This window comes from Hippopotamus amphibius, chromosome 12 (genome assembly GCF_030028045.1).
Source record: "Hippopotamus amphibius kiboko isolate mHipAmp2 chromosome 12, mHipAmp2.hap2, whole genome shotgun sequence".
NCBI classification, from domain to species: Eukaryota; Metazoa; Chordata; class Mammalia; order Artiodactyla; family Hippopotamidae; genus Hippopotamus; species Hippopotamus amphibius.
This window is the reverse complement of record NC_080197.1, coordinates 574,471-586,396: the sequence shown is the minus strand read 5'-3', so window position 1 is coordinate 586,396 and position 11,926 is coordinate 574,471. Positions and strand designations below refer to the sequence as shown.

The 11,926-nt window shown below is 68.1% G+C and overlaps 3 protein-coding genes across 6 annotated transcripts; 1 reads left to right on the top strand and 2 right to left on the bottom strand.

Moving 5' to 3' along the window:
* The first annotated feature begins 602 nt into the window (after positions 1–602).
* PPDPF (pancreatic progenitor cell differentiation and proliferation factor) lies at positions 603–1,867 on the top strand. The gene is made up of 4 exons (XM_057701674.1): positions 603–987; positions 1,155–1,232; positions 1,318–1,414; positions 1,493–1,867. The coding sequence occupies exons 1-4, from the start codon at positions 933–935 to the stop codon at positions 1,596–1,598; spliced, it is 336 nt and encodes a 111-aa protein (XP_057557657.1). The 5' UTR covers positions 603–932; the 3' UTR covers positions 1,599–1,867.
* Positions 1,704–3,467, bottom strand: LOC130832815 (uncharacterized). The gene has a single exon (XM_057701673.1). It carries the CDS (start codon positions 3,465–3,467, stop codon positions 2,859–2,861), a length of 609 nt encoding a protein of 202 aa, XP_057557656.1. The 3' UTR covers positions 1,704–2,858.
* Positions 3,468–3,471: 4 nt separating this feature from the next.
* LOC130832812 (protein-tyrosine kinase 6-like) lies at positions 3,472–10,650 on the bottom strand. 4 transcript variants are annotated; one of them, XM_057701671.1, is made up of 8 exons: positions 10,518–10,650; positions 9,547–9,831; positions 7,468–7,996; positions 6,853–7,006; positions 6,075–6,236; positions 4,780–4,961; positions 3,905–4,058; positions 3,472–3,659 (listed from the first exon to the last, which is right to left on the bottom strand). In XM_057701671.1, exons 2-8 carry the CDS (start codon positions 9,774–9,776, stop codon positions 3,472–3,474), a joined length of 1,599 nt encoding a protein of 532 aa, XP_057557654.1. In that variant the 5' UTR covers positions 9,777–9,831; positions 10,518–10,650. The 4 variants fall into 4 exon arrangements, with proteins under 4 accessions (XP_057557654.1, XP_057557653.1, XP_057557651.1 ...); XM_057701670.1 differs by lacking the exon at positions 10,518–10,650 and having other exon boundaries at positions 7,468–7,628; positions 7,875–7,996; positions 9,547–10,467; XM_057701668.1 differs by lacking the exon at positions 10,518–10,650 and having other exon boundaries at positions 9,547–10,473.
* Positions 10,651–11,926: the final 1,276 nt, after the last annotated feature.

Genomic DNA, 11,926 nt, shown 5'->3' with positions numbered 1-11,926 from the left:
CCTGCAAGGGGGACAGGAGGCGGGAGGGAGACAGGCCCTGCTCTAGGACTGGGGCGGCGGTTCTTGAACCACCCCAGGCACAGGCCAGGGCGGGACGCACTGCCCGGGCAGCCCAGGTCAGACGGACGCGGCGGGGCGGGCCTTCCGTCCGGACGGGCCAGCAAGGGCCAGGCCACGGGGGCGGGGCGGGGCGGGGCGGGGGCGGGGCCAGGCGGAGGGAGGGGCGGGGCCGGCGGGCCGAGGGCTCGCAGGGGCGGGGCCGGGGCGGGGCGGGCCTGGAGCGGGGCGGGGCGGGGCCTGGGCGGGGGCTCGCAGGGGCGGGCCCGGAGCAGGGCGGAGGGTGGAGCCGGCCGGGGGCGGGTCGGGCCGGGGTCTCGCAGGGGCTGGCCTGGGGCGGGGCCGGGGCGGGGGCGGGGGCTCGCAGGGCGCGGGGCGGCGCCGCCATGTCCGGGCCGAGTCCGCGCGTGCGCGCCCGCGCGCCCAGGGCGGGGAGTGGCCGTCCGAGGCCGCCTTAGCAGGGCGGCCCCGCAGCCGAGCGCCCCGCCTCCCCGCCGCCCGTGAGCGCGCGCCGAGGCCCACGGGGCGTCGCCGCCTAGGTGAGGGCCCGGGCGGCGCGGGCAGGGTCGCGCGGCCCGACCGGGCGCTGCCGGCGGCCGCTTCCCGGAGCCCCAGGCCGGCGGCCCCGCGCACAAAGCGCCTCCGTTGTCCCGCGCGGCCGGCTGGGGCCGGCTGGGGCCGGCCGGGGCCGCCCGCGCGGAGCGGCGCCCGCGAGTTCCGGAGCCCCGCCTGCACTCGGCGGACGAGCCCGGCCTCGCCCCTCCCGGGCGCCCGCGCGGCCGACCCCGGGGTCCGGGCGGGGAGGGCCCTTCTCGAGAGGCCGCGCGGCCGGAGCGGCTCCGCGGCCCCCGCGTGCGCAGGTCCGCGCCGGGAGCATGGCCGCCATCCCCTCCAGCGGCTCGCTCGTGGCCACCCACGGCTACTACCGGCGTAAGCGAGGCCCCCGGCCGCCCCCGCCCAGCTTGTGGTGTGCGCTCCCGTATCCGGGTGGGCAGCGGGCCCCCGGCCCTGGCCCTGTGCCGCCCGCGCGGCCGGCGCTGCGCCCGGAGGGCTGCGGGCTCAGTGCGCCGCGGAGCTGACCCGCCTGCTCTCCCCAGGCCGCCTGGGCTCCGCGTCCACCAGCAGCTCCTGCGGACGTGCCGAGGGCCCCGGGGAAGCCATCCCCCACCCCCCAGGTGAGTGCCGGCCCACCCCGCTGGCCCCCGGCACTGGCTGCAGGGAGCGGGCAGCCGCACCCTGACCTCCCTTTGCTTCTCTCAGGTCTCCCCAAAGCTGACCCCGGACACTGGTGGGCTGGCTTCTTTTTCGGGAAGTCCCCTCTCCCGTTCATGGCCACAGTGCTGGAGTCCCCGGAGCGGTGAGTCCACCTTCCTGGGGGCCGGGGGTGGGGCGGGGGCAGCTGGGAGCAGCCTCTGACCGCGCGCTCCCCCCGCAGCTCGGAATCCGCCCAGGCCTCCACTGGCGGGATCACCTGTGACCCAGCTCGGGAAGCCGTCGGGAAGCAGCAGCCTGGCAGCACCAGCTGCAGCCCCCGGTCCTGAGTGGCCACCACCAGCTGCAGGCTTCCTCCCAGGGCGCTGGGCTCCTCAGAGCCCCTCCCCCCCACCCCTCCCCTCCCCAAGACTGAACAGGCTGTAGCCCGCGGAAGCAGTTGGGTTTTTTTAATATCCAAACAGCAAAACACCAAAAAGGAGATTGAGAGAACTCCACTCTTTACTATCCAGGCCGCATGAGAGCTCTCCTGACACCCCATACCTCTGTGCCTTGAACCAAGTGGAAAATAAACTCTAAGCAGCCCGCTGCGGTGTGAGCTGTGCGCCCCGCCCCCACCGTGGAGAAGTCGCCAACCCCTCAACTTCCTCACTTCCTGGGCCACGGGGAGTTGGCCCTGCTCCCTGGGGCCCCTCCCTAGGGGGCCACCGTTGAGGTCTGGGCCAGGTTCGCGTGGGCAGACTGCTCCGGTGAGCATGGAGCCTTGCACCCGAGAAGGGGTGAGGCGCCTTGCTGTTTTGGGGAGCCAGGAGCTGAACCAGAAGCTTCCAGGGCAGCCGCTGAGGTCAGGGTCTTCCAGGTGACCCTGCTCTGGCCCTCGCTGCTGCTGCAGGAGGCTGGGCCTCTGCCTTTGGGTTCGGAGCCCTGAGGTGGCAGGGCCCAGTGCCTCCGAAGGCCCTTGAGGAGGCCACCCCCAAACTGGGGTGGAGCAGCTCGCACGCCAGGCTTTCCCACGTGCCTTCTGGTAAGGGTGTTGTTCCCTCTAGCCTCTTGGGAGACACTCTGGGTGGGGCCCCCTGGCCCCGAAAACTTTGAGGCTGAGGAGAAGGGGGTGTGGGACGCTCTGGCAGGCGCTCCCTCCTGGGGCAGCCCAGCTCCAGACAGAGTCTGACTCAGGAGCTCTGTGTGTGTTTGGGGGCTGGGGGGGGTGGTCTTATCCTCTGCTGGCCTCCTGGGGGCAGGCAGGTGTGGGGGGTGGGCTGGTGGTTTCCACATGCCTCAGTGGCTGGCAGAGGCTGACCGGGGCCTGGAGCTCGGGAGGGGCCGTGCGGCGAGGGAGTGGGCGGAGCCTTGGTCTGAGGGCGGGGCTGAAAGCGGTGGCCTCCGCTGGTCAGTGGGCAGGGCTCAGGGGGCCCCTGGAGGCACCCATCCTCCTCTGGCCGCCCTGTCCCCACGCTGCTCTAAGTCCCATGAGTCCATCCCAAGGCAGTTGGGACGCGTGGCCCCCAAAGGCTGCCCGTGTGTCCAGACGCTGCAGGTTGGGGGGCAGGCTCCCCTGTGGCGCCAAGGACGGGAGACAGTGCCGCGGCTCAAGGGTGCCCCCCACCCAGTCCTTTTGGCCAGGGTCCATTCGAGGCCCCCAGGCCCCCTGGTGGCAGCTGTTTGCCGAGGCAGGGGGACAGGGACGGCACCTGGCCCTGGGGAGCAGGCGTCAGTGCCCCCATCTCCACAGAGGACGAGGGGTCCACATGCCCTCGAGTCCGGGGCTCAGGCGGGGCTGGGAGCAAAAGCAGTGCAGCCAGGGCCTCGGTCCCCACCATGCATGGCCTGGGAGGCTCAGCCCTGGTCCTCACAGCGGGTAGGCTTTGGGTCAGGACCGGGGACAGGTCCACTCCCTTAGGAAGGAGGGACGACGTGGATCCTGGGGGCTCCGGAGCAGGCGTTGGCTGTAGAGGGCCCGGCACGTTCCAGGAGCTGGTGTCCGGGGAAGGGGCAGTCCCAGCCCCAGGCTGCACGGGGGGACCCGCGGGCCCAGGGCTGCCACAGCCCCTTTCTGGGAGTGTCTGGCTGGTTCTGGGAGCTGTCAGTACCTTCAGCGAATCCTCAGTAAATCGGGGGTGGCCCACTCCCGCCACCTGAGGTCCGTTAGGCCCCCCATGAGGAATGGCCGGGCCTCCAGGCAGCGGCAGGGAAGCCATCGGCTCAGAGCGGGTTGTCGTACCGCGCGAGGCTGGAGAGCTTCTCCCACAGCCCTTTGAAGCAGGGCCTCTGCTCAGGGTCCCTGTGCCAGCACGAGAGCATCAGCGTGTGTGTGGTGGGCGGGCACTCTGGGGGGCAGGGCATGCGGTAGCCTGCCTCCACCCTCAGGAAGGCCTCATGGTTGGACATGCCTGCGGCGGGCAGGACAAGAGGGGCTGTGGAGACGGGGAGGCCAGGGCCCTCCCCCCTCCCCCGCCCCCAGGAAGCCTTGGGCTGTGCCCGTGCCCTTGCATCCCTGGTGCTCACTTCTAATGCCCTCCCTCGGGGCGGTGACCCCGGAAGGCATCCACGCACTCAGTGAATGGTGCAGGGGCCACGTCCAGGTGACGGCCTCCTCCCGCCCTGCCCACAGTCAGCAACACTGGGCGCCCAGTACCTGGATAGGGCATCTGGCCCCTGCTGAAGATCTCGTGGAGGAGGACCCCGAAGGACCAGATGTCGGACTTGATGGAGTAATGCCCTCGGGAGAGCGCCTCGGGGGCAGTCCATTTGTAAGGGATGTTGTGGTCATGGGAGAGGTAGATGTCCTCCTGCAACCAGACACATGCTGGGGGCGGACCTGGGGGCCTCCTGCACCCTTGCCCCCTGCAGCGGGGACACGCTCAGGGAGCCCAGGGCGTGGTGGGCAAGTCGGGACCCCTGCTGCCCAAGCGGAGCAGGCAGACCCCCTCCCCTGCCAACAGGCCCCACCCCAGAGGACCACAGTCGCAAAACCCAGCAGAGAGCTTCCCAGGACAAGGGGCAGAGTTTCTCCGAACGTGAGCTTCGAGTAGACCCCAGGAGGGGCTGTGGGTTAGCAGCTGAACAGTGTGAGGTGGGGGTCCGCTCGGGGAGCCAATGGGTGGCTGATACTTAGCCCTGGGCATCACGACCGCAGGAACCCCCTCAGTTTCTCAGTGAGTGACTGGGAGTCCGGGGGTGCTGGTGTCGCCTGCCTGCTGGGCCAGGCTGAGCGCAGAGGCAGGACGCTGGCCGAGGTCGAGTGAGGGGTGGTCTCACTCCTCCCTACGCCCCGCTGCCTGCACACCCTGCCCTGCTGTGCCGCCCGCCCGCTCAGCAGGGACTTCCCTGCCCCCAGCCTCGGGGCGCCCAAGCTGCCCTGTGCAGCTGCCCTCCTGGACTTGTCCAGGTGCCTGCACTGCCCTCCCGGGAGCCTCCTGACCCCATTAGAGTGAAGCCCGCGGGAGCCTCCAGCTCCCCACCCCCGCCCCGTACCCAGCACCCTCTGCTGTCTGCCCTCCCCGGCCCTACCTTGATGAGTCTGGCCAGCCCAAAGTCCCCAACTTTGCAGACGTTGTTTTCTCCCACGAGGATGTTCCTGGCAGCCAGGTCCCGGTGGATGTAATTCTGTGATTCCAGGTAGCACATGCCCTCGGCCACCTGTGCTGCGACGTCCACCAGCTCCGAGATGGGCAGGGCTTTCTCATCGGAGTCTGCAGAGGCCAGGAGAGGCCAGGGTGAGCGGCGCCAGCCAGGGGCAAGTCCTCGCCCCGGACTCCTGCGCTCAGGGGAGGGGCCGGGGCAAAGGGCAGATGGCCGGATTTTAAATTAGACCCGTGGACCCCCTGCAGCCCTCGCGGAGGACGATTATGTATCAAGAGCTCACACGGTCTTTACATAGCCTTTGGAATTTCCTTCTGGGAATCCACACTGAAGCGACAGGATCTCAGAGACATACGTACAGAGATGCTCATCACAGCGTTATTTACGCAACTGAATGGACATGGCACAGACCGTCAGGGTTTCGTTTCTGACGCACATTCGACGGTACGGGAAACTGCTTGCGACAATCAAGTGAGAAGTGCCCCAAATGTTGCTATGTTAAAATCTGCTCCCCGATACACACACAGGCGCGCCGGGTGTCATTTATCCTGCAGTGCACGGTTCTTCCCATTTCAGCATCTCTGAAATCAGGCTGCATCTTCACATGAAGGCACCTCCACAACTTGGCTGTGATTGTCCAGTTTGAGTGTTAAATGAAGTAACGGGGCTTGTTACAGATAATGAGGTCTGTGCGTCAGTGAGCTATGTGTGTGAGTGTGTGTGTGCAAGCATGTGCGTGTGTACACACGCTACACGGCCACACACCAGAAGGCGGCACAGCACCTTCTAGGAAGAGAGAACAGCAGTAAGAACCAGGCCCGTGCGCTCCAGCAGCGGGAGGGGTGGGCAGGCCACGCCCAGCATTGGATGAAAATGGCCTCTTAGTTTGTCTGTATCAAACATTAATAAAAAATTTTTAAAAATTAAAAAAATTAAAAAATAAAGAAAATGGCCTCGGGTCACCATGGTCTACACAGGAACCATGAGTGGCTTTTCTTGTCTTCGTTCTCGTCTGTATTTTGTCAAATTCCTACAGTGAACGGATGCTACACTTATCACATGATATTTTAAATCCTTTCTTAAACAGGAAAGGGCTGACAGCATCCAGAATCCCAGACTGTCCTGTGCATGGTAAAGGGGTGGGGGGGGGGTCTGTTTCTTTCTGTGCACGTTTCCCGTTCCCTCCAGCGGACACGTGTCATCCTGGCCCCTGCTCCGCTCACCCCGTAGCAGCTCCAGCAGGCTCCCCTTGGGCATGAGCTCGGTGACAATGTACACGGGGTCCCCCACGGACGCCACGGCGTACAGCGCCAGGACGTGCTTGTGCCGCAGCCTCTTCATGGCCCGGATCTCCGACTGGAACGTGTGCTGGTGCAGGAGGTCGGCTGTGGGGGCGGGCGGCCTCGCTGGGTGCGGCCCTCAGAGCAGCTGGGGCCCCATCCCCGTCCACCCACCGCACGCAGCCGCAGCTCAGGAAGTGTGGGCCCCCTCCCTGCCACGCCAGCTCCCAAGCCAGGATGCCAGGGCAGACACAGCCTGGTCCCCGCTGTCCGCACGAGGGGTCCACTGCGCCCACCATCTGCTCTCCCCACGGCCCGGGCACCACAGACACCCCCACGTGGCCTACGCCTGCCCAAGCCAGATGTGGAGCCAGAGCACCCCCCCAAGTGTGCTCGCTTGCACCCCGGGCTCCTGGTTTCTGAGGTGGGTGATCCCAACCTCTGGTGGGACCTAAGAAGATTTTAGATGATTTCAGATTTCTAGTGATCTACTTGTTTTAACAGATTTTCTTCCATTTACATTAAGAGTTTTAAATTGCCTCAAGATAAATGCATTCAGGTAACCGCATGAAAGGAGAAAGCCACCCGAACACTGTGGTAGGTGCCACACGTGGTCCAGCTTAGGGCAGCGAGTGGTTGGCGGGGCATCGGGGCCCAGGGCTGGCAGGCTGCCCCACCCCTGTGAGCGAGCCTAGAAGTCCCTGGCTGGGGGCCTGCTCACCTCGGGCAATCACCTTGATGGCCACTCGGACCTGGTCCTTCCACAGCCCTTCGAAGACCTCCCCGAAGTAGCCAGAGCCCAGCTTCCTACAGAGCGTGAATTCCTCTCGTGGCCTCTCCCAGTCATCGCAGTGGGGCAGGGGCTCCAGCTCGTGCTGCAGGGACACAGGGCGGGGGCGCCCGTCCTCGGGAAGTCAGCCCCTGCTCTATCCTCACATGAGGGCCACGTCCTGCTTGGGAGGCTCCCAGTGTCCGGCACGTGACCGGGCGCTCCCAGGAGCTGCCCCCAGCCTGGCTGATCCCTGCTGTGTCCTGCACAGAGACGCCACCCCCCACACCTGCTCTGGGCCTGTCCAGCTGCAGGCCGGGGCACAGGGCCCGGGCTCCCACCGGCCCAGAGAGACTCAGGACGTGGCAGGGGCACAGCTGACCTCTCGCTGGGCCAGGGGTGAGAGTGCCTGGGCAAAGGAGGGCATGTCCCCTGCCCATCCTCCTGCCATGCCGGGCTCTGTACAACCACAGCTCCCAGGCAGCCAGAGTCCCCGGGCTGAGGGTCCCCGCAGGTCCCCCGGCCAGTCTGGGGGGGTTGTGTCCTGTAGGGGGACAGGGGGCCTACCTTCCGGCAGGGCAAGGTCAGCCGCAGGCCGTGGGACAGGCTCTGGGCCTTGTGGTGCTCCACGAGCTCGGGCAGGCCGGAGAAGGACACGGCCTCGTTGAGGTGCAACCGGCCGTCCCGCCGCCAGATCTTGTAGTGGCGCACGGTCTGCTGGTCCCGCACTGGGTGGAGGGGGCGCTGGTGAACAGGCGCTGAGGGGGCCTGCCGCCCCCAACGGGGAGAGGAGATCCCGGCTGGACCGGGGACAGAGCTCCCGGAGCAGGGCCTGGACGTCGCAGCGTGGCAGAGGCGCCGGCCGGAGGGGCCGGGCTCTGCGTGCACGAAGGGTTGAGGGGCCGGGAGCCCCAAAGTCAGGCCCAGGTGGGGCTGCAGAGCGGGGATGGGTGGGGTGGGGGTGGAGCGGGTACCCGAGAGGACGTAGTCGGCACCCGGCTTCTCGCTGACCCGGATCAGGAAGGCCCCCGGTTCACTGCCCGCCGCCTGCAGTCGGTGCAGGGCTTCCGAGCGAGAGATTCTGCCGAAGAACCACCTGCGGGGCGGGGGTTCCCTGTGCCTTGAAGACCCCCACCTGTGCCCCCACCCTGAGTCCCAGCCCCCACCTGACCCTCTGCCTCCTGTCGCCCCCGCCCCCGCCCCACAGCGGCGCTCTGATGCTCGCCAGCCCAGAGGACCCTTCTGTGCCCATCACTGACCCCACATGTCCCACGTGGTCAGCTCTAGACACTAGGACAGACCCTGGTGACCCAGGAGTGGAGGAGGCCCTTCCCGCTGGCCTGCCCGGGTTTGTCCCCGTCCCACAGAGGCGTGTAGATAGAGGCCTCCTTCCCATCCTGTGGGTGTAGCAACCCCCCAAGCTTGGAGGTGGCTCTGCAGCCACGCCCTTGGACCGCATCACTCTGTGGCTCCACGGCCACCTTCTGCAGCCGGGCCACAGACCCGCTGTGCTCCAGCGCCATGGGACCTGGGCACGCATGCGCACCCACGCACGCTCTCACACCCCAGCTCCCGGCGCCAGGGTGGCTGGGCCCTGGGCTCTGAGGGGCACCCCTGACTCCCTCAGGCCCCATTGGAAAGTGGGTCCCTGCACAGAAGGCCACTGCCCAGCACGGAGCCCCATGGGGTCCACAGCCCCCCGCCAGCCACCCAGCATCCCTGGAATCTCTCCCATTTGCTTCCCCCCCGCCCCTGGCCCCCTCTCCTTCTGCTTCTCTAGTGCGCTGGGTTCCCAGGGCCTCAGGGCCTTCACACGGGCCGAGCCGGCCCCTGCATCACCGCTGTCGGGGGCCCTGCCTGAGACCGTCCTGCCTGCATGGTGCTTGAGTGTCTCCCTCTAGGAGCAGGCACCCTGCTCGTGTCCACCCTGGCGCACAGACAGCAGGCACTGCATTGGGGCTGTGCCGGCGCGCAGGCGGCCATGGGAGCCCCTCGTCTGGACCTTCCCCGCCCAGAGCGCAGAGAGCCACCCTGGGTCACGTGGACACACCCGTGCCCGGCTGTGCCTGTGGGCCCAGGCTTCCTGGGCAGCCCCTCAAGCCCGCAGCTGCCTCCAGAATCTTCCTTGCCGTAGACAGGCAGCCGTGCTGGTACAAGGAGCTCATCTGTGGCCCGTGCCCCAGGCAGGCCTGTCGCAATGGCCTGCCCACTCCCTCTGACTAGGCCACCAGTCTGGTTTCGGGTGTTTGGAAGGCGAGTGAAGCTTTACTCCCTAAAAGGCCCAAGCTCTGCCTCAGCCTCACGTCAGCCGGCTGCCCTTCCCTGGGTTCTGGCGCCGTGAAGTGACCGTGGAGGGGCCCAGGGAGGGGCCAGAGCCTCCGCGGCCCGCATCCCGGACGTCACACAGCAGAAGCCCCGCCAGGGATCCCAAGGCCAGGATGGCAGGCCCAGCCCCGCTGGGGCAGGGACGCAGAGCCACGGGTGCCCCCTCCTTGGCAGCCCAGGGCCCCTGCCCGCATCCAGAGCCCAGCCACGGCGGCATAGAGCTCTGTCCCAACCGCCGCCCTGCCCCGAGCTCAGGAGGGGCTGCAGGGCCGAGGGTCGGGGGCGCCTTGGAGTGACCCCGAGGGTCACGGGGACACTCACGGCTCCGACTCCACCGTCTCCTTCTCGGCCAGGTAGTTGTGGGGCACGTAGCCCTCGGCCAGGGACCTGCCCGCCCCGTCCAGCAGCACGGCCCACCACCACTCCTCCTCCTTTCTGGCCACGTGGAAGAGGTCCCCAGCCCGGAAGCTCAGCTCCTCAGCTGTCCGGGCCATGAAGTCCCAGAGGCCCACATACTTGGGGCCCAGGGGAGCCTGGCCTGGGGACCCCATGGCCGGCGCAGCAGCACAACGGGGCCTCCTGGCCTCGCCGCCTTCTCCGGTCCAGCTGGGAACAGCATGTGGGTAGGGCTGAGCCTGACGGGCCATCCCCGCCCCACTGAGCCTCAGCCCAGTTCCCCGTGACAAGGCAGCCGGGCTGGCCACACCTGTGCCGCCAGGGCCGGCCCCTCCCAGGCCTTCCCAAGCACCTGGGCTCCGCCCCGAGGGCCACCTGTCTTCCCTCACCCTGGGCCCACTGTGGGCAACCTGACCAGCAGGCAGCCACTCAGGTGCCCCCGGCCACATGGCTGGACCTCAGTGCCGGGAGGAGAGTGGTCACCCATGAGACGGGGGTGCGCGGCGGGAGCGCGGCGGGCAAGGCACGTCCTCCCCAAACCTCCCGGGGCTGCTGGGCCTGAGCCGGACCAGGCCTCCCTGCCCACCCCCGAGGGAGTGCCCCCGAGGCCCGGCGACTTCCGCCCCCGCTGGAAGCGGGAGGGCTGTGGGAGTGCCAACCAGGGAAGCCAGGCGCCAACCCCAGCGCTCCGCCTCGTCCTGAGGGAGACTGCGCCACCACCGCCTCCCTGGGAGACCAAGGACGGGGGTTTAGCAAGTCCAGGAGCAGACAGGGCAGGCCGCTGGGCTCCGACCCAGGAGGGCAAGGCCCGGAGGGGAGGGACAGACGCTGGGCGGGAGCTGCTCGGCGTCTGCTGGGCTCCAAGGCCCTGCCCCTTACCGCTGGCCAGAACTCACCCGTGAGCCCCGTCCAGGGGCCTCGGCCAGACGTGCCGGCTTCTTCCCGCGCCACACCAGGAAGTGGGAGGGACCGAGGCCGAGCTGAGCTCTTCCCCGGGCACCAGCACCAAACCTGCCCAGCTTGTGCTGAGGACAGGCCCCGGCTACGTGCCGGTGACCCCACGCATGCCTGCCTCCCCGGTCACCCCGCCCAGCACGTTCCTCCCCTCCCAGGGTGCCTGCCAGCACCGCTCCCCAAGCATCCCGGCCCCCAGGAAACAAAGAGGATGAGCCCTTCACCGTGGCCGGAGCCTCGAGCCCTACACTGCTGCTTGGTCTGGGAACCGCCCGGAACTGGAGGAGCCCAGCTCCAGCCCTCAACCCGGGCCCCTCAGCCCTCCCAGGACAGGATGAAGGGGGTCGGGGCTGCAAGTCAAGGCAGAGCTGGGGCCCAGCTGCCCAGGGCCCCCCACGGCTCATTGTGACTGCCACCTCCCCAGCCCCGCCTGCCTGGGTCAGGGGGACGGTGTCCACGGCTCTGACCTCCACCAGGAGGCCTGCGGCCCTGAAGTGGCCTGTTCCCACCTCCTCCCTCTGGGCTGCCTCTGCCCAAGTGCCACCAGCCAGCCTCCCCACTGGGAAGCCTCCCCTAATTTCTCCAACCCTGCGTAGACTGTTCTCTGAGCCTCTGAGCAGCCCCTGGTCGGGGGGGTCACTTACCTGCACCCGAGGGTCCCAGCTCCCCCACCCAGTGCCACCCTTGGGTGGGACCTGTGGTCGTGGGAGGACCTGCTGGCCTCCGCATGCCTCCGCCCCTCCTGTCCCCACAGGCGCCTGAGGCACAGCTGCCAGCCTGGGGCTCTCAGGCCGGGGAACCCTGAAGTCAGACCTCACCTGCCCGGTGCCCACCCTCCACCGTCCATCCAGTGGGAACAGAGCCCACAGGGCACTGAGGAGCCCACAGCGCATGTCCCACCGGCTCCACGTGTGGTGACGCCGTGACACGGCTTGAAACCAGCCCCATGGGAGTAGTCGCGCCCTGGGAACCACCTGCTTCCTTTCCCAGGAGAGTGGGTTGTCACCCGGGTGCCCACACGCCATGGCATCCACGCCCCCTCCCCCCCACAGCCTGGCCCGCTCCCAGGACCCCAGGCCTGAGGCACTCTGCCTCCCTGACACCCCAGAGAACCAACCGCCCTGGAGTGTCACCCAACCACCTGTCTGACCTTCCTGTGGCCTGACCCCCCCGGCCCCCGCCCCAGCCACAGGGGGATGGGAAAGGGGGCTCTTCGTGTGGCTTCTGCAGCCTCCGCAGGTCCCGGCCCATAGCTCAGGGGTCACGCTCCTCTGGGTCCCCAGATCTGGGCACCAAGATGCCCTGGGGTGGGGACCTGGGCCACGTGGGGGCCAGCCCTTCCTCGGCCACG